General features: G+C 41.7%; 1 protein-coding gene across 26 annotated transcripts in view; it reads left to right on the forward strand.

Moving 5' to 3' along the window:
• LOC118727187 (myomegalin) overlaps positions 1 to 21195 on the forward strand; it is a 136690-nt gene that overhangs the window by 69097 nt on the left and 46398 nt on the right. For 12 of the 26 annotated variants that reach the window (XM_045586976.1, XM_045586979.1, XM_036452707.2 and 9 more), the window contains 9 exons: positions 15482 to 15613; positions 16567 to 16686; positions 16914 to 17006; positions 17111 to 17320; positions 18238 to 18396; positions 19203 to 19316; positions 19497 to 19634; positions 20345 to 20524; positions 20960 to 21154. In XM_045586976.1, coding sequence (XP_045442932.1) covers positions 15482 to 15613; positions 16567 to 16686; positions 16914 to 17006; positions 17111 to 17320; positions 18238 to 18396; positions 19203 to 19316; positions 19497 to 19634; positions 20345 to 20524; positions 20960 to 21154 — 1341 coding nt within the window. Of the gene's footprint in view, positions 1 to 6824; positions 8770 to 15481; positions 15614 to 16566; positions 16687 to 16913; positions 17007 to 17110; positions 17321 to 18237; positions 18397 to 19202; positions 19317 to 19496; positions 19635 to 20344; positions 20525 to 20959; positions 21155 to 21195 lie in introns of those variants that run through there. The other 14 variants (XR_004990518.2, XR_004990519.2, XR_004990517.2 and 11 more) reach the window with 4 other exon arrangements.

Consider the following 21195-nt stretch of genomic DNA (forward strand, 5'->3'; position numbering starts at 1 on the left):
GACAAGTCTCTTGGATTTTAATGAGGGACGCAAAGTGGTATGAAAGAATGAGCTCAGGTTTTGGAATTTGAATCTGAGTGTCAACACTTGTTTTATGTATCGTCTTGGGCACATTACATAAACCCATGTTATTAGAAATAACATGTATGAGATGTCTAGGGTAATACTTACAACATGGTAACTACGATCATCACTATCCCTATTAACAACCTGAAAGAGTAAGGCTGTTTCTAAAATGAGTAGCAGCTGTATCAGGTGTGGCTCTAAATATCTTATACATTAACTCAAATGAACAAGTCTGAAAACAACCCTGTGACGTATTTTGACATAGGACGCATAAAAAGAGAGTAATTGATAATAAAATAATGGTTAATATGTAAGTTCTTGAGCACAATTATATTAAAAAGACAAAAAAAAAATGGTGCTTATAACTGTAACAAAAAGCACTGGGATTATCACAGCTTCTAATGCAGTCTGACTTGATAAGTGATGGTACAACATGCAGGCATGTTCTGTTGGCACTTCGAAATGGCAAATGGCAATGCTGTTAGTAATGAGTTAGGGGTGATGCCAACATGATAATGAGCCAAGGTGACGCCAAGGTGAAACACTCTTGGGAAGTTTCCAAATGAAATAAAAAGAATTCTCTCCTAATTTACATAGCAGTTCAACTCATGGAAAATTTAGTGTATATTAGTATGGCCATATAGGCAGTAGAATTAAGTCCTAAGTTCAGATGATTATATAAACAGTTTCATTACTTCCATCAGCGCCCCGTGGAAGGTTTGAAAGTCATTTAAATGTCATGCTTTGTTCATTGCAAGTTATGCAGCACCCTTGGTCCACTCTTTGTGATGACAATAAAAACAAGAAACACCCCCATGAATTTGTAGGATTCACCAACGGAGATTGTATAGTTGCTCAGTAGAACCATGATGAAAGGGGTCCTAGCCTTCAAAGGGTTAATAGCCCAATAAAAGATTGGCATGTAAAGAATTAAAATACAGGATGATAAATAAAGATATAGAAACATACACGTAATGCTAAAGGGACCTATCAATAACAGGGAATTAACAGGGAATAAGTCTATGGAAGTCCCCTTGACCCGGCCTCAAAGATTGAGTACATTGGAGAAGTGCATGCTAAGCAAAGGGAACGATATATGCACAGTTAAGGGATTGGGGGGAACTGGTATTACCAAATACATGGTAAATGTTGGAAAGTGAAGTACTTAGCCGGAACGTCCCATAAATGTCAAGCTAAAGTCTTCATGTTGTAGGCACCTGAGAATGTTTTAAAAAATTAAGCAAGGGGAATCAAAGCATTTGATATATTTTAGAAAGATAATCCTGGTGGCTGTTTAGACTGATGGACTGAGCAGAGATTTGATGTCATCCCTTGAGGTTTGACACGGCTAATAACTGGCTTCATCTAATCCGTTCTGTGAATTGGATAGAGGCATAAAGATGATTGTACAACCAGACAGACAGCACTTTGTCTCCCTCCTCTGTATGCAGTAGTGCGTGGCAACTCTTGCTACTTGTGACACTGGAAGGCTCTGCTCTGGGTGTTACCCCTTATCTGCACATAGTAGCTGCATGTTAGTTTCTGCCAATCAGACACACGGCTTAGATGCAGATTATTTGACCTAATTGATTTCATTATCCCTTCGTTTCCCTTTTCCATTCCACCAAAACATCGTACAGCATTCCTTGTAGCTGGGTTGTACTTGCACAATACTTTTGCACTTCTATTAAATAATTAACTTCATAGAACAACAAATATACCATAAGCTTAACATGCCACCAATTGGCAAATCTGTGTTGGCTTCCCGACCCTGTGTCGACTCGGGTGGCTAGCATGCTGTGATTGGGGTGGTTGGGAGCTGTTTGGGGTGGCTGTCCCCCTTTTCACTAGGGAGTCATAAAACCGAATGGAACCATGTTTACAAAGCGTCTCTCTCTTCCTTGGTGAAGGCCTCCTCAGCATTGCAGAGGAAAGCTGGCAGTGGCCCCAGTGACGGATATTATTCCCTTTACAGAATGCCAGGAGCTTCATCTCAAAGCACCTTTTACATGAAACCATTTCTGGGAGGGTGTGCAGGCAGGGGAAACAATGAGCAGTCCAGAGCAGGGGTCAGCAAACTGAGGGTCAAGAGCCACATGCGGCTCTTTGGCCTCTTGAGTGTGGCTCTTCCACAAAATACCACGTGCGGGTGCACTTGTACAGTGCGATTGAAGGAGTACCCTAATTAAGTTAATAACAGTGTACCTACCTATATAGCTTAAGTTTAAAAAGTTTGGCTCTCAAAAGAAATTTCAATCGTTGTCCTGTTGATACTTGGCTCTGTTGATGAATGAGTTTGCCGAGCACTGGTCTAGAGGAACTCTTTTGTTTCTTTCCCTTTTCTCTCTCCATTTCCCCCGGTAAAAGGTAAGATTCATTACCATGTAATTTCACTGTGGCTGGCCCGAAAAGGAAACAGAACAACGGAATTCTGGAGAGGCATGCATTGAACAATCAGGCACCCACACAAAATAGCAGACACCGCATTTATGGCTTCTTTGGAACCCAATGCAAATGACGCTGCTGTGCAGTGGGGCGTGTTTCCTAAAATAGCAAACATTCCAGCGTTACCATGGAGAGATCTGTAGTGGAGGATAAGGCAATAATGCGCTCCAAAGCTCAAGGCAGAGACTGAAGACCTTGCAGGGATTAGTAGCTCAGGCAGCCCCAGCCAACTTCATACAAGATTTTTCTTTCTTTCAGAACAGCATTTCTGCATCCCCTTCTTAAGCTGATGAGTGTGGACGCTGGAGATTCATTGACAAAACTTCATTCAGCATCCCTGTCTCCCAGACATAACCCCCATTGATAACATGTATCAGAAGCAGGTCTTATCAGCTAAGACAATCATAGTTCTCCAATATCACAGGAAGTGGAAAAATAGGGGCCTTCTTTATGGCTTCATTGAAAATGCTTATTGAGCATTACAGTGGAGATAAGTATGCATAATGATAAGCTTCTAAGGTTTCCAGAACCTGAAGTGGAAAGCATAGTGAAAATGGGAAGCAACATTTCTGGACAAGCTAAAGATGTTCAGAAAAGGGATGGAATGAATGTAGTGTTGGGTTGATAGGGAAGGACTCTGGGGAGTGAAAGGCAACAACTCTTACGCTTACATGTCCACCCAGGTAGATAAATTATACAATCAAATTTCTCTTTCCTGCTGAGGAATCTCCAGCTTTATACATTGTTAACCAATGCTCTCCTCCATGAAATTCTGTCCCCTCTCACATGTGCTTGGATTGCAGAAGTGTTTTCTCAAGTCACCTAAACTCAGCAGATCCCGAATCATATTTTTTATTATTTTTTGGTAAATGAACTGACTCTTCAATGTCACATTTCTGCCCATTTAGACCATTTCATCTATCAGTCTTCCAGACCAAAAACCTTACCTCCATTTTCAGTCCTTTTTTTCGTTCACCCTCTCTGCCTATATGTCAAGTCCCGCTGTTCATGCCTTCAAACAGATTCACACCACTTTCTTCCCATTTCCACCCCAGACTTCTATTACCCCAGATACGAATAACTGCAGTGGCGTTTTAGCAGGTCTTCCTGTAATCATCTCCAAATATCTTCCCGAAACTCTAATTTCTGATCTTTTGACTGAGATTTTGAATGTTGCCTGGCTAATCTTCCCCAAATAAAGTTTTCATCATGCCATCTCTGCTCACGTTTATAGCATTAAGTCCTGATTCTAGTTGCCAAGGCCCTCCTCCATAGCACCACAGGACAGTCTGGCTGGCAGTTGGCCCTTCACACATGTTCTTTGAATGAGAAATTACACAGGATAAGATGTATTGAGTAGAATGAAGCTGGCCATTCCAATGCCCGGCAAAATCTCTACTGTCTCCCTCTACCTACAGACTTCTGACAATGCTGTTCCCTTTTTCTGCCGTCCCTTCCTTTGTCTCCATTCTAAGACCCATCTCAAAAGCCGCTCTTGTGCCCTTTAACTACAAAGCCCATGCTCATCTCAACTTTTTTTTTTTTTGCAGTCACATTGAATTTAAATCAGTACCATTTAATTTACCAACCAATTGTTCTCCTTGTAGCATCCACATTTCCTCCCCTTCAACTAAACTAAAAGCTCCCTGAAGGCAGAAAAAAAGACAGAGTTTGCAAAAATTCTTGCTCATGGGTTGCTTGATGTAACACTACTATAAAATTCACTTAAGTATCTATGGGTATTTAATAACTTAACTGGAAAGACTCTGATGCTTACTATTTTAAGGGATCCTGCTTTAAGGGATCCTGTAGCCATACCCATATGACTACAATCTATAGTTGAACTGGAAATCTGCTGGTTTTAGAGAAGTGTTGTGAAATGCTGTCATTAATGCAAAACACGATTGTTTCTGACATCTTAAAAGATTTCCAGGCAGCACAGGGAAATCATGCTTGTGGTATTACCATAAAGCCTAACTGGTTTGATTGATATTCTTGCATTTCCTCATCGGCTTTACTTCTCTGCCAAACCACTTTTTTTTTCTCTCGTAGTTTTTAGTAATTGGAACAGCTATTCTCAATGTCATAACTAGGGCAATGAAACCTAATACAACTGGTTTGAGACATGGGGATTTTCCACATCTGATTCTGTTGGAAACTCCCAGCCCAGAATTAGGTCTTAGACACACTGCAGTGCTGGGGTACAAATGTGACTATGGTCCTCAGAGATCCTTCCCAGGGCCCCACATGTAGAGATCAAAATAGAGATAGTCCTGACCACAGTAATACTTAGGAAACTTGTTCCAAATTAGTATATCGTTTTCTCTTAGGTCAACCGTTTTATAAGTAGTTCTTCATTGGTGGGTTTTTCAATCTATCTGAAGAATTTCTGATCTTAGACTGAGATTTTACTAATATTTCTAATGCAGTGGTTTACACAGTGTGATCCCCAGGCAGCAGCATTATTAGCATGATCTGGGATTTGTTAGGGACGCCAATTCTTGGGCCTCACCCTGACCAAGTGAATGAGAAACTTGAGGAGATTGGGTCCCAGCAAGGTGCTTTCATAGCTCCTCGAGGTGATTCTGATGTATGACAAAGGTGGAAAACCACTGTTTAAATGCAACGTTTACTTTGTAGATTAGGAAATTAAGGGCCAGATATAAGTGATCTGACTTAGGACATACAGTTGCATGTATCAATACATTTTGAGGCAGAGTGCTGATATATAAAATCAATAGTTTATTTACTTAATAGCTTATTATAATATGCACCCTGCTCTCAAATTTTTTTTTATTATGTACCTTTGACAAGTTTTAGAAATAATCATTCTATTCTAAATCATCACAGAAGCCCTAAATCTCACCTTACATGCTTTGCTTCACTCATAAATGAGTGGTGTGTACAATAATATTTTCCAAATCTCATATGGATAGGAGCTATAAAATTTTGAGTTTGCAAGTGGGCCTTTTATAAAACATTTTTTCTGGGCTACATTTTGTCTTCCCAATTTTCAAAGCTATTCTTATGACACAGTAGGGGTTAGCAGCTGTATAAGTTTTATTCGGAACTCCATTTTGCATTCTTGGTTTTCGGGCCAGAACATACATACTTAGTGAAATCACACATGCAGAGCTCTGTGGCCTGTGCAGCCCAAAACTCTTCCAATGGAGCTACTAAGATTTTGTTCTGGTGATTAAATAAGAGAACAATACAATCTTAGGTGTGCAGCGCCCCACAAAGTTTTAAAATTACTTAAAATATTTTTATGACGTTAAAATAACAATATTTGCTATTATTTACTGTCAACGTACCCCTCCCACATCATCTCATTTAATCCTCCAAAAGAAGTCTGGGAAGTTATCTGGACTCTCGTTGAAGGCATTTGAATATCTCCAGGTTGGGGAGTATGGGCTTAGATATATTAGACTGTTGCTGGCCATGACCTCTCACAAGGTCAAGTTAATAAAATTCAGTGTTATTGCCACTGGGAAAGCTCTGCGCTGGGGGACTCCAGGTAATTGTTGGGGCTGTTTTCCTTCCGGTGAGAGGTGTCTGCATGCCTCTCACAAGAAAATTCCTTATTGTAAATGATTTGACACCTGGATTTCTCCGAGTCAGAGCTCCAGGTTCCCTCCAATCTTCCTGTGTATCCCACGTTCTGTATACCCAAGGGTGGGGTAACTTACAACTGTATAGTGTTGAATAAAACAGGGTACTAACTAAAGTCCGAGAAATTCCCAGCCCTGAATCTGCAGAGCAGTATGCCCTGACATTCTGGACTCTTGCTCAGAGAAGCCAGGTCTTTTGTTCCAGAACCAGAAAGAGAATTGGGTGATGGTAATCTACTCTCAGGTGTCTCTCCATCTTGAAACAGCCCGCTGTCTCTTCCATTGTCTTTAAACTTTGCTTAACCAGCTCCATTCATGTAGCATTTACTGGACCCTCTCGGGTGATTGCTTTGTGCCAAATCTGAATTTCTAAAAAGAAAAGGGTAAATCATCCGGGGGTGCTAACCCTACCCTAACTATCACCCACTCCCAATCGCGAGTAGAGAAACGCTTGCCCTTTTTTCTAGTTACACCCAAGCGTCCAGGGGGAGGTTGAATGGAGCCTTCTAAAACCCGTCCTACGCGCGCCCCCTTTGGTTCATCCGCTTTTTCTCCGCGGCCGCCTCTGCAGCCTCAGGGCATTTTAATGCAAGCAGCGGACTGGATGGAAGAGGAGGTGGGGCTGCAGGCGGGAGGGAGGCGGCACGCAGCGGTTCCTAGTGGCGCTGCCTGGCTGGCTGCTCCGTCCAGAGGACGTGGCACTACCCGTGGGGAGAAGGGGGCGGTGGTTCGGCTTTCTCCTCCCCGCGCAGAGCCTCCGGACATGCTGTGCAGGGCGGCAGGGAGGACCCATGCGGGAACCGATGCGCTTTTTTGGTGCAATCTTAGCAGATGAAAGTGGCCTGGCCTGCTTGCCGCTGGTCAGCGTCTGTCTCCTGCTAGCCACTGCGAACACACATGGGGCCAGGTTTCTGTTACCCCCGCAAAAGAGCGGTGGTGACCCGATTTGGGGCGGAGGGACGCGCTCGCCACCACGCATGCGCGGAGCCGGGGCGCGGCCTCCCGGACTACAGTTCCCAGAGGGCCCCGCGGGAGGCGGCGGGAGCTTTTGCCGCTGACGCCATTTTGAAATCTGATCCTCTGTGTCCGAGCCGCTACGTCAGCGTGTCGGGCGGCAGCCCGGCCTCCGCGCACCCAGCCTGCTCTCCGGGAGGACGTGGAGGACGCGGCGGCTGGCGGCTGGCGGGAGGGACGGACAGACAGCCGGAGGAGACTTTGCAGGCTCCGCGCACGGCGGCCTGCTCCGCTGTCACGTTAGCATCGCCCTGAGGCGTTTCCGCGCTCGCGCCCTCCCCGAGGGGCGGGGCCGGCCGCTCCGGTACCCAGAGCTCGCGCGCCGGTGACAGCGGTGACCCCCCGCGCGGTTGGGATCGGCGCGGGCGGTGCCATGCCGGCGCGAAGCCACCGCGGCGGGAGACGGAGCGCAGCGCCGCGCCGGTGAGTGAACCCCCTCCCCGCGCAGCAGCCGCCTCCGGGGAGGAGGAGGCGGAGAGCGACGATGAAGGAGATCTGCAGGATCTGTGCCCGCGAGCTGTGCGGCAACCAGCGGCGCTGGCTCTTCCACACGACGTCCAAGCTCAACCTCCAGGTGCTGCTGTCGCACGTCCTGGGCAAGGATGTCTCCCGCGACGGCAAGGCCGAGTTCGTGTGCAGCAAGTGCGCCTTCATGCTCGACCGCATCTATCGCTTCGACACCGTCATCGCGCGCATCGAAGCCCTGTCCATCGAGCGCCTGCAGAAGCTGCTGCTGGAGAAGGACCGCCTCAAGTTCTGCATCGCCAGCCTGTACCGCAGGAATAACGAGGACGCCGCCGCCTCCTCCGGCGCCGGCGCCGAGGCCAAGGCGGGGACCAGCGGGACGGTGGACATTTCCGGCTTGCCCGACGTGAGGTACTCGGCGCTGCTCCAGGAGGACTTCGCCTACTCGGGGTTTGAGTGTTGGGTGGAAAACGAGGACCAGATCCAGGAGCTGCACAGCTGCCACGGCTCAGAAGGCCCTGGACACCGGCCCAGGAGATGCCGCGGCTGTGCAACCTTGCGGGTTGCCGATTCCGACTACGAAGCCATTTGCAAAGTGCCTCGCAAGGTGGCCAGGAGCATCATGTGTGGTGGCCCTTCCTCCAGGTGGTCCACCAGCATCTGCACCGAAGAACCGGCCTTGTCCGAGGTCGGGGCCCCAGACTTAGCAAGCACGAAGGTGCCCCCCGACGGAGAAAGCATGGAGGAAGGGACACCCGGATCCTCGGTGGAGTCTTTGGATGCGAGTGTCCAGGCGAGTCCTCCACAACCAAAGGACGAGGAACCCGAGAGAAGTGCAAAGGAGCTTGCCAAGTGCGACTGCTGCTCAGAGGAGCAGGCGCCGCAGCATGCGTGTAACCACAAGCTGGAGCTGGCTCTTAGCGTGATCAAAGGTCTTGATTATAAACCCATCCAGAGCCCCCGAGGGAGCAGGCTTCCTATTCCAGTGAAATCCAGCCCCCCTGGAGCCAGGCCCGGCCACAGCGTGACAGATGGAGCGAGTTCCGGTTTCCTTAACCGGTCTTTGAAACCCCTTGACGGCACACCTGCCAGTTACTCCCTGGAGATTTCAGACCTGCAGGAGCTGTGGGATGATCTCTGCGAAGAGTATTTGCCACTCCGGGTCCAGGTATACAACGTGGCTACATACATGGTGTCTTTTTTTTTTATTTTTATTAGCGTGATCCGGCCTCAAGCTTCCCATGATTTCTAAGTGAAGGTTAATTAGAAAATTCACCATCGAGCCCGTTTTTGCACCTTTCGCTTGTGTCCCATGTAATATCCAGAATGTGCTTCACACTCAAATGATCTGCTTTCCACAAACCCCTTTGTAGCAACATCTATGGGCCTTCCCATTATCAAAATTGCAATTACATAGTTCGAATTCACTTTGACCCTATGAAAAGACATCATCTTATGTCTGGCTCTGGAACTCTTCTTCCCTCTCACACACCTCCTCTACCCCTGTCTCCCTTCTTTTTTTGTTTTGTTTTAATTTTTAGATTTGTAGATGTTTTCTCCCATTCTGTAAGGGAGTTCTTTCCCAGGTAAGCTTCAAACTGATTAGAGCATAGGGTAAAGGTTTGGGGAAACATGAATTCACCAAAGTATTGTCATATTTGGGCAAATTTATACTAAATAATAAAGGACTGGTGGTGGTGACTTGCTCATAAAAGAGATTTGGGAATTCAAGTGTTGTCATTTAAAATGTCATTTAAGGATAAAACTTCACAGCCAGTTAGTCTATTGAGCTCTTTTAGGAGAGATATGATATTAAGAAAGGATTCATCCATTATCAAGCAATAGAGTTCCATCCATTATACTCTTGAGTGTCTAAATGATTAGGAGATAGCAAGTGATCTTAATTTGAGCTGCTTACATCTGGCCAATAGATTTCATGTCACTTTTAAAATTCAGCTACACTAGTATACAGGGATCTGACAAATGCTATTTGGTTTCTATAGCAACAGTAAATGCTAGATTCTGTTATCTTTGTGAGACATCTGGCATTTTCTACTTGATACAAATTCTTAAGCGATACCATTATAAAAGTGGTCAATCTAGAAGGCATTTTTGGAAAGCCTGCTACAGTCACCATTATCCTAGAAATTTACAGCTTAATAAAAAAATGAAATTGTTGATTGTCACTTGAAATTTTTGAAAAGTAGTTTTATATATAATATGTACTAAAACTTGCATCACAATGACAAATTTGTCAAAAACAGTAAACGTGAAAGTGTTAGAAAAAGTTTGATAATGTTTTCCTTTGTATAAAATACTAAGTATTAGGGTGTCTACTGCTTGTGTGCTTCTTTTCTTTTGCTTCCTTTTCTTGGAGTGTAGCCTCACAGCTAAATTTGGGCTTTACAGTATTTGTGTGACTAGACATAGATGTCACAATTAAACATGGTGTTTTCATATTAGGATCTAAAAGTAGTCTGGGGCAGGGTGGGTGGGAAATAAGCTTATTTTAACCCCTCTCATATATGACCAATATTATTAGAAAAATAAAGACAAAATTGGAGGCAAAATGAGAGAATTTTAAAATCCATATTTAATTAAAAATTCTGTCTTTTGGTGCCTGCACTCAACAAATTTTAGTGTTGGAAAGGATTTTAAAGATCATTTCTTATAGGTCTTCAGTTGAGAGATCTGGAAAGCTTATAGTTTAAATACTTAGCCAAGCACAGAAGGCCCCTAACCATTCTCAGCCAAGACCTTTTCATCTGTGCATTAAGTTACGTTGCCTGATATACATTGAATTAAATACTTATTTTAAACAGAGTCTCTTTTCTATAACCTAAGGATTCCAGGAGGATTCCTTTTAACTATGTTTGACTGCATCTTTACATCAAGTCCCTTTACTTCACTAAATGGGGGCATTAGGAAAATAGATGTTTAAAACAAAGTATATGACCTTTCATGCATCACTTGGCTTACATTCTTGACTGTTTGTTGAATAATAAAACGTCAGGAGGAGGGAGAAAATAACCTTCAGCTTGAATGATGGTGTTTCATTACTGAGCCATTTTCTCTAATAATTAAGGATGTGGGGGAAGGAGGATACGAAGATAAACTGGGCTCAGGTGTTTGTAAATAAAATGTGTATTTTGGACCCTTTGTCTGTTCTTGAGACCAGTTTGACTTCTATTAATAAATTCCCGAGGCCTGTTGTGCTTTATGGCAGTACCAGAGCCAGGTGGAACAAAGGCCGGCGGGTTTTTGTCTGTTGCTCTGAACAAATGTGGAAAGATTAGAAATAAATGTAAATTATTTTTGGTAGTTGTCCTTTAATTTGTAGAAAGAAGAAAAAAAAAAACACAAAAAAAGTCAATTTTCCTTTATATTCTACTACAAATGTGAAGAAAGAGCAAGATTGTTTGATAAGATCATGTTGATTCTTTGTTTAATCCTCTACTTTCCCAATGATGCGCACTATTCAAATGTCACTATCAAGTGCCTCCTGATTACTTTTCTTACTGTCTCTGTCTTTGCTTCTTCCTTCCTTGTGTTAAAAGACAAAACAGCAACAGTGTCATTCTCCTGCTTATTAATTTTCTAATATTATGTAAATTGGCTTTTTGCCTTGTACAGAATTTATACCTGAATACCCAAGGTTGTCTAAATATCTAAAGGAAGGTTGGAAGCTTTATTCTAGCTGGTAATTATTCCTTCTTTATGGTGTGGCCCTGGACTAGAAAAGCTGTGATAGGAGGGGCGTGGTACCTTTGTACACAGCAGTTCAGCGCTGGCCCACATGCAATTTCCTTTTCTGTGTAAATTCAAAGAGCAGATCTCTGCTTAGCTTTGCGATCCCAGTGTCTGTTCTTGTGTGGCTATAGTAAATCATAGCTCTCACAGTTTAGCTACATAACTAGATCAGGCCCTTTGGAAGATGTGTTAGATGCTGGACAAGATTAGGTCTTTAATTTTATGCCGGGTGATGATTCTTATGTATCTCCTCTTATCAACAATGGAAGAGAAAATTACAGCAGTTTGAGGTTAATGACTTGGTATTGTGAGGACTAGAAACGTGCCAAGAAAAATGCTGCAAGACCTAAATGACTGCCTTTTAGCCTAAAGGTCTTACAATATACAACATTAGGCCTGGAAGCAATTCTCTTTGCTGATACTGGATTTGTCCTGAGTTAAAAGCAACTTCATTAAAATTATTACAACGTGATTTTAGTAGCTGAGAGTCGGGAGATTCACACTGATCAACCAAATCAAGTGTTATTGAATTTCAGGCTCGATAAAATCTCCATAGGAGCGATTGATTTAGGTACTTGATACTTCCCAAGAATTCATGAGCTGTTGGTTCAGTGGGGCTTTGCAGAATGCTCTTTGGCACTCATATTTGAAAGGACATTTTTATGAGATGTAAAATAATTAAGTATTATGATTAAAGAAGAAACAAACAACTTCTAGCTTTTAAGTCAGTTCATTATAGAATTAGGAGTTTCCTATGGTAATTTATGCCAAGATGGGTTCAGGTTAGATCCAGATTCATTTGTACTCTCCTACGGCCTTGTTGGCTTTAAACTTGCTGTTGAGATATTTATATTAAATATCATCTATCTGTCTATCTATCTGGTCTCATTTGTAAGAGAACCACTAAAGGATTAGAACATTTTCCTGAGAAGGACACAGGCCTATCTTTTGTTTGCTTGCTTTTTATTGTTCTTATTAAACAAAAAAACTTTTGGTCCCTATAATATTTTAGGCATTCTGATAGAAAGTGATTTTATACAGAGAGGAAAGATATATTACCAACTTAAGTGCATTCGGTTAAATTGGAACCTTTTCCTGATTACCTGTGTCACTTTGGACAAATTACTTGCTATCTCTTAATGTAGGATGGTATTAGACCAAATAATTAAAGTTTTTTTCACATTGCTAAGATTCTTTGGTTTCAAGGGCATAGAAATAAACACAGTTCTTACCATTTTAAACATGAGGCTGTTTTCTTTAATTCTGTTTGTTATAGTTTAAATTTGAAACATCACCCTAGCTGGTTTGGCTCAGTGGATAGAGCGTCAGTCTGCGGGTTCAATTTCCGGTCAAGGGATTATGCCAGGGTTGCAGGTTCAATCCCTAGTAGGGAGAGTGCAGGAGGCAGCTGGTCAGTGATTCTCTCTAATCATTGATGCTTCTTTCTCTCTCTCCTTCTCTTTTCCTCTGTGCAATCAATAAAAATATATTTTAAAAATTTTTGAAAAATATAACAGATATTATTGGAAAGTTGTATTATTTGAGGAAATAAAAAGCCAGGTTTTGTAGACAATGTTTTATCATTAAATAAATGATAGTTATCATTTAGAATTGTTATACATGTCTATTAAATAGTTATGTCTCCCATGTGTGACATAATTCACATTGCTCCCTGTTATACCACAACAAATATCTCAGTTTTTCTAGGAGTTGTTTTTCTCCTTTTTTCTTTTTCTCTTTCACATCTTGTCCTGTTGACGGTACTTTCAAAACATATCTACCCATTTCTCTCCCTCTCCATCACTACCACTATAAGCCAGGCTGCTGTTACCTCTCACCTACATTACTGCAATAGCCTAGTCTCCTGTTTCTACTGGTGCTCCCCCATAATCCACTCATCACAGAGCAGCTTGAGTGACCTTTTGAAAAATCAAATACAATTGGATTACTTTTCTGTTAAAAACACTGCAGTCCAATCTCATTTCAATGGGAATGAAATTCAATTTCATTAACTCTGGTGTACAAAAGCTATATATGATTTGACCCCTGCCTTGCTTTCTATCTCACCCTGTATTACTATCTTCTTTGCCCCTTATGCTCATCCCTATGTTATCCAGCGAGGTAGCCTTATGTGGCTATTGAGCACTTGAAATGTGGCTAATCTGAATTGAGATGTGCTGAAGGTGTAAAATATGCCCCTTCATTTCAAAAGACAGTATGAAAAGATTTGTTAATCATTTTTATATTGACTGCTTGTTTATGGTAGTATTTTGGATCTAATGGGTTAAATAAGGTATTTTATTTAAATTACACTCACCTATTTATTTTTACTTTAGCCAATGAAGATATTAGACAATTTAAAATCATGTCTTTGGCTCATTGCATTTCTATTGGAAGCAATACTGTAGTCATCTAGGCCTTTCTCTTTCCCAGCTCATATCCTCCCTAGGTCTCCTCCATTGGCTGTTCCCTTTGCCTAGCTTGTTCTGTAGATCTTTGCACACTGACCAACCAATTTAGAGTAACTTAGTCGCTTTATCATGCTCTCTATTTTACTGCATAAGGCTTGTCCCTAGCTGATATTTCGTGTGTTTCCATGTTTCTTTATATGTAGCTCCCTTCCACATGCTTTGTATACCATGGTACTTAAGAGATGTGCTGGATAGTATGGGGCTAGAGCACAGTGAGAAGAGGAGATAGTAATGCACAGTGAATAGAAAAGTTGATAAATAGCACTGAAGGAATAGAAAAGATTTTTCTTCTGAAATCTTTGTGCTCCCAGTTGCTGGCAAGAAGGGACTTAGGGACTTAAGGTAAGCTGTAACTCCACTGCCTGAAAGATGGTAATTAGAGGTCGAAAATGTGAAGGAAATAAAAAATGAATACCGGTTGCCTTTTTTCTCTTCCTCTAATGGGTTTATAATTTTTCTAATTGGAAAGAGGGTGGAATAGGGAGGGAGGAGGTGGAATTTAATGCCACAGTGAATCCCTAAAGCTTTATTTTAGTAATACTTTCAGCTCATAATGAATATTAGTATAATTCAGTGAGTTCATCTTAGTCTGATTGATCATCCCATATATAAATAATACATGTGTGTGTTATTTATATATGGGATGATCAATTAGATCATCCCATATATAAATAACAATTTAACCTGAATTGTTTTGGTGAATTACTCTTTCTGTAAGACACCTTTTCCTTAGACCACTATGGATTTTTAAATTTATTTTAAAATATTTCTACTTTTTATTATCATTTTTGAAATCCTCATCTGAGGACACGATGAGAGAGAGAGAGAGAGAGAGAGAGAGAGAGAGAGAGAGAGAGAGAGAGAGAGAGAAACATCAATTTGAGAGAGAAACATTGATCTGCTACCTTTTGCACATGTGATGAACCCTCAATCCAGGCATGTTCCCTGAATGGGTATCAAAACAGCAATGGCAACTCTTCAGTGCATAGGAGAAAGCTCAACGAACTGAGCCACTCCAGCCAGGCTTACTTTTTATTTTGAAATAATTTCATGAGGGGGGTACATAGAACTCTCAGATTCACCAGCTGCCGAATATTTTGCTAACTTTTTTCCCCCTGTCTATATAGACACATTATTTTTTCATTCTGGAACCATTTGAAAATTAGTTGCAGATATTATGCATTTTTACACTGAATATTTCAGCATTTATTTCCTAGAGACAAGGACAGCTCTTATTTTATAACTGTAGTATTATATATTATATAATTTTAGTATTGATAAAATACCATTATTTAATGTATAGTCCATATTAAAAATCTGCCAGTGTCTCCAATAATGTGAGCAAGCATGCTATAAGAAAGATAGTTGGAATATAACTTTTCCTTTCTTTAAATTCTGAATTAATTGCTTTAACTGAATAGGTAGTGTTTGTGTGAGTTGCTGGGAGAATTAGGGAGGGAAGCTAGGGAGTATAGTAAGGATGGAAGTGAATCAGTACTCTTAATAAGGAACAGGACTGGCTTCAGGAATTCATTCTGATAATGCATGCAACAACTGTTTTTTCTAAGTCTCTAGCAAAAGATGCTAACATCCTTTGAAGATAAAATTTATTGTTGGCTACTTTTAACTCAAGTAACTTGTTTTGTTGCTTCTTCTTAGCCCATGACTGAAGAGTTATTCAAACAACAAAAGCTGAATTCAGATGAGACCATTATAACTCAACAGTCGGTACCTGAGTCCCACCTGGCAGAACTCCAGGAAAAAATCCAGCAAACAGAAGCTACCAACAAGGTAAATCACCTGGAGATCATAGAGTTTTCTGGCTGAGTCTGTTAACTTCTCTGAGTAGGACGTGGGAGATGGACAGTGTGTTTTTAAGTATAGTTCTTATTTATTGCACATCAGAATGTTAGCCTGTTCTGCACAGATCAGGTTTCTGGTGCCTTTTAGGTATGTGATTAAAACTTGAATGCTGTCTTTAAATGTATAAGGCACTTTTACATTTAAAGACAGGAGATAGGAGATGTGTGCTTTTGATTTTAGCTTAACTTCTCACCCCTTCCTAACCAATGGATTTTAACATCTGCTTAGAAGTAAAGTCCCACAATTTGGGATGCTGAGCTTCTGGCCTGGTGTAGTCCTGTATGATGCTAGATAGCAGAAGCTCCTTGGTCTTGGTTCAAAGGATCTACAGTGACTCATATGGACAAGTGCCCAGGATAGCTGCCATCATAGAAAAAAGCACAATGTATGAGAATTGAAGAAACTGAGTGTAGGAGGAAGTATTTCATCTTTCCTGCCCCTTTCTCTTGCTGATTGGCTTAGGACTTGAATGGTCACTATATTGGGGGGAAAATAATAAGGTAATGTTTCCCAAGGAATCCTCTAAACCTATATTTGAGGGAGGATTTTATGGTTACATTTGAGGCTAAAAGAAATAATTGACCCTAACCGGTTTGGCTCAGTGGATAAGAGTGTTGGCCTGCGAACTGAAGGGTCCCAGGTTCTAATCCGGTCAAGGGCATATACCTTGGTTGTGGGCACATCCCCAGTAGGGTGTGTGCAGAAGGCAGCTGATATGATGTTTCTCTCCATCGATGTTTCTAATTCTATCCCTCTCCCTTCCTCTCTGTAAAAAAAAAAAAAAAAAAAAAAAAAAAAAAAAAAAAAAAAAATTCAATAAAATATATTTAAAAAGAAAGAAAGAATTGACCTAATAAACTCTCTTACTTTCCTGAATTCAGATTCTTCAAGAGAAACTGAATGAAATGAGCTGTGAACTAAAGTCTGCTCAGGAGTCATCTCAGAAGCAAGATGGTACAATTCAAAGCCTCAAGGAAACTCTGAAAAGCAGGGAAAGTGAGGTAAAATATTTGGCAATCAAGGACCTGTGAGGAAATGATGTGTCCCATTAAAGTCAACAAATATTCTATATTTTTGATGCCAGACTAGTAAATCTTACCCTAGAGAAATTGTAGCTTAACCTGAGTTGGTATTTGGAATCGTCCTGCTACTAAAACCTGTACAAGCGAGATAATGGAGTTAATTACCATTTCGTTTACTAACGTGCGGTGCTCCCTCTCATTTTCAGACGGAGGAGTTATACCAGGTGATCGAAAGTCAGAATGACACAATGGCAAAGCTCCGAGAAATGCTTCACCAAAGCCAGCTTGGACAGCTTCATGTATGTGGGGATCACATAGGCAGACTCGATGTGACCTATATTATTGGTCTTCTCAGCAGCTTGGTGCTTGCCCTCCTGGTGATCATGATTTTTACTCTTTTCAGAGCTCAGAGGGTACTCCAGCTCAGCAACAAGTGGCTCTGTTGGACCTGCAGAGTGCTCTATTCTGCAGCCAGCTGGAAATACAGAAGCTCCAGAGGGCCGTACGACAGAAGGAACGCCAGCTGGCTGACGCCAAGCGGTGTGTGCAGTTTGTTGAGGCTGCGGCCCATGGGACAGAACAGCAGAAAGAGGCTTCTTGGAAGCATAACCAGGTAAATCATTAATCATTTTGTGGCCCTACAGACTGACTTTGCCCTGACAATAACTTCTTATCAAGACAGTTTGTGTTGAACCCTGTAGTCACTTACTTTATCTGAGTAATTTATTTGTTGCCCACATACCGTGTTGCCGGATATTGGGCTGTGCTCTGGAAATATAATAGGGAAGATCACAGGCTCTTTCCTTGTAAGTTACTTGTCATTTAATTTGAGGTACAGTCACATAAACAGAAATATTGATCGATTGCCTCCCACACACGCCCCAACTGGGAATTGAACCCGCCACCTTTTGGTGCATGGACGATGCTCCAACCAACCGAGTCACACAGGCGAGGGCTGCGAAGTTATTTTTGAAGGATAGGTAAAAGTCAGCGAGAAAGAAAAGTGGAAGCACAAGCAAGGTCAGAGGACTGGCACTTGCCATTAGACATGTTGTTTGTTTTTAATAAAAGATAATTTTTAATGGTTTCTTTATCTTGTTAGTTTTAGAGCATATGCTCTTCTTTTTTAAGATTTAAAAGGAAGGTTGAACTATCCTATCCTTAGTCTTATTGTAAAGCAAAGGATCCAGGCTTGCAATGGGACAGAGTCCTCCTTAAAGTTATAGAGGTCTACCATTTTTACCAAATTTACATTCTACCCCCATCCACAGTTCCCGCAGTTTCCCTCCTCCTAGTTGATTTGTGTATAATATTTCTGATTAATTTTAAGGATTGTACTTTCTGCTAGTTTATTTTGTTCTGCATGCCCAGAAAGCTTTAAGGCCTCCATGTCTAATGACCTTGTGAAAATGTTAGATTCTTAACAAAAGAGAACACGGGGGACCATTTAAGATCTGTGTTGTCAGTTTGGCTCAAATAAATTCTTATAAAATTTCAAAAAGTAAAATAAGGGGAATCTGTTTCATTCAGGAATTGCGGAAAGCCTTACAGCAGCTACAAGAAGAATTACAGAGCAAGAGCCAACAGCTTTGTACCCTGGAGGCTGAAAAATACAATGAGATTCGAACCCAGGAGCAACACATTCAGCACCTAAACCATAGTCTGAGTCACAAAGAACATTTGCTTCAGGTGAGTCACACAGTGATTTCATAGAAAACTGGACTCAGAGAGCTGAAGTTCCTGTCCATGTAATCTCTAGATGTCAGTCCGCCTGTGTTGAGTACCTGCCACACACAGAATAGTGAGAGGTGGGGATCAGGAAGGTTCAAAATAAAGTACAATCTGTGAACCAGGATGTTAACCAGGAAGTCCAGGAAACAAATAAGCACCTCTGTGAGTCAGAAAGTATGCTAGATTCTAGGAGGACAAAGAGAAGATATGGCCACTGCTCTTAGCCTATTTTTTTTTTTTCTCTTAGCCTACTAAGTGAAGAGATATGTACAGAAATTTCCCCAGATGATAAAATGAAAGTGTTAAGGGGGGGAATCAAACACTAAAGAAGACAGTGATCACTTCTGCCACCTACTCTAAGCTCCAGTCACAGTGAATCCCTTATAGTTTATTGTGCATACGATTGTTTAGAGCATGCATACACTGTGCATGCTTTTTTCTTTCTCTGATAGAAATACCTCCTCCATCACCTCTTCTAGTCCTTTCAAGACTCAGAGCAAATGTAATCTTTAGTGAGATCTCTAGTGACACCTTCAGGCAGAGTTAGACAATGCATCCCCTGTCCCCCTATGCACGTGTGTATGTGTATGTGATGCAGTTAAAAATTTGTTATCTCTCCTAAGCTGTTCCCCTTGAAAGAGATCACGTGTGTTTTTTTTGTTTTTTTTTTATCCCGAATAACTAACAAATTGCTTGGCAGAGTATGGGAATTCGGTTAGTGTTGGATAAATGAATAAAGGAAAATATCTTTTTGGCTTCATTAGGAATTTAGGGAGCTCCTGCAATATCGAGATAACTCGGACAAAACGTTTGAAGCAAATGAAATGTTGCTTGAGAAACTGCGGCAGCGAATACAAGATAGAGATGCTGCGCTAGAGGTATGTCCCATAATTTTGCTCACGGTGCTATGGAAATAGGTCCTGTAGAAATCTTTATCTGCTGGGTTTGCTGCTTTTCACAATTGAATCTCCATTCTTTTCTATTGGGATTCTTATTGGGAAGGGGGGGATCAGGGTAGCGGCTCTTACGGAGCTTTAGGGTCCTTGCTTCCCTTGCAGCGGGCTATCGATGAAAAGTTCTCCACTCTAGAAGAAAAAGAAAAAGAGTTGCGGCAGCTTCGTCTGGCCGTGAGAGAGCGAGATCTCGACTTAGAGCGGCTGCGCGGTATCCTCTCCTCCAACGAAGCTACCATGCAGGTAGGAGCACAAGCTGCCCTGACTCGGCATCCCTCTCCGACTGCATTCCTGAAGCATCAGCCCTGCTCTCATTTCCCAGCGTATTTGTTTATGAGAAGGAAATACATAAGAACAAACAAAAATAATAGTCATTCATTTCATCATCAGGGATTAGGAAGTGAGAAGTTTAAGCACTTTTATGAATTTTGTAGGGGGAAGCAGTGACTATGGATTTCTATGCATGGTCCTAACTAATTTCTAGCCCTTCCCAATATCTGTACACTTTTACATAGGCATTGCCAGGGTGCAGCTACTACATTGTGGTTTTCTCATTAATGTTACATACATGTCTGTGTATAGCCGCGATCAGTTCATTTGTTTATTTTAGTAATATTTACTGTGGGAGCATTTTTTACATTTATTTTAGAGCTTGTACATCTAACCATCTGCCACTTCTTAAAGAAGTTCTTCACTTCCTATATAGTATAGCCTACTCCAAAATACATCATTTATCATGTGTGTTATGTTTATGTCTCTACAAGCTAGCTGAGAGTTTCTAAAAAAATAAATAAATAAATTAGTATGGCATTTTTAGATTAGGTACTAAGCTTCCTCCTTTTGTAAAATCGTTGGTAATATGAAGATCATTTAAAGGTAGACCGGGTTTCTTGTGTAACCTGAGGGGTGTGGAGTGGCCCCTGGACTTACAGTTGCTTTCTTTGTGTCCATAGAGTATGGAGAGCCTCCTGAGGGCCAAGGGCCTGGAGGTAGAGCAGTTATCTGCTACCTGTCAAAACCTCCAATGGCTGAAAGAAGAAATGGAAACCAAATTCAGCCATTGGCAGAAGGAACAAGAAAGTATCATCCAGCAGTTACAGACATCTCTGCATGACAGGAACAAAGAAGTGGAGGCAAGACTTTGTTAACTTACTGGCAGTCAGTTTATCGGTTACATAAGCTCAGTCCTGGATTAGGGCTCTTGAGATCTGGGAGGCCAGTGACTCCCAAGTCTTTTAATTCCATTCTGTGCCTGGGCGAGTCATTGGCTTTCACTGGGACTGTTATCTCTATTCCTATAAATTCAAGGAATTGGTTATTTCAAAACAGTATGTCAGTTGCCATAGTATTCTTCTGTATTGTCAGCGTTCATTCACTGAGAATGTATTTACAGGCTTCTATGTGCCAGGCCTGTGCTAGGTCTGGGGAAACAAAAACAAATGAAACACTGATACTTGTTCTTCAGAATCTCACAGGTCTTTCTTATATGATACATTGTTAAAAATCCCTTTGATATGTAGTAGAGGGAATTCTTTCCTCTGAAACTTACACTGTTTCTTCTGTTTTAGGATGTTAGTGCAACCTTGCTCTGCAAACTCGGACCAGGGCAGAGTGAGATCGCTGAGGAGCTGTGCCAGCGTCTACAGCGCAAGGAAAGGATGCTGCAGGACCTTCTAAGTGACCGAAACAAACAAGCAGTGGAACACGAAATGGAGATTCAGGGCCTGTTTCAGTCTATGAGCACCAGGGAACGGCAGAGCCAGGTAAGGACTAACACACACTTTACCCAGAGTAAAGAGAGACA

The sequence above is a fragment of the Pipistrellus kuhlii genome, unplaced genomic scaffold, assembly GCF_014108245.1.
Source record: "Pipistrellus kuhlii isolate mPipKuh1 unplaced genomic scaffold, mPipKuh1.p scaffold_m20_p_24, whole genome shotgun sequence".
Lineage (NCBI taxonomy): Eukaryota > Metazoa > Chordata > Mammalia > Chiroptera > Vespertilionidae > Pipistrellus > Pipistrellus kuhlii.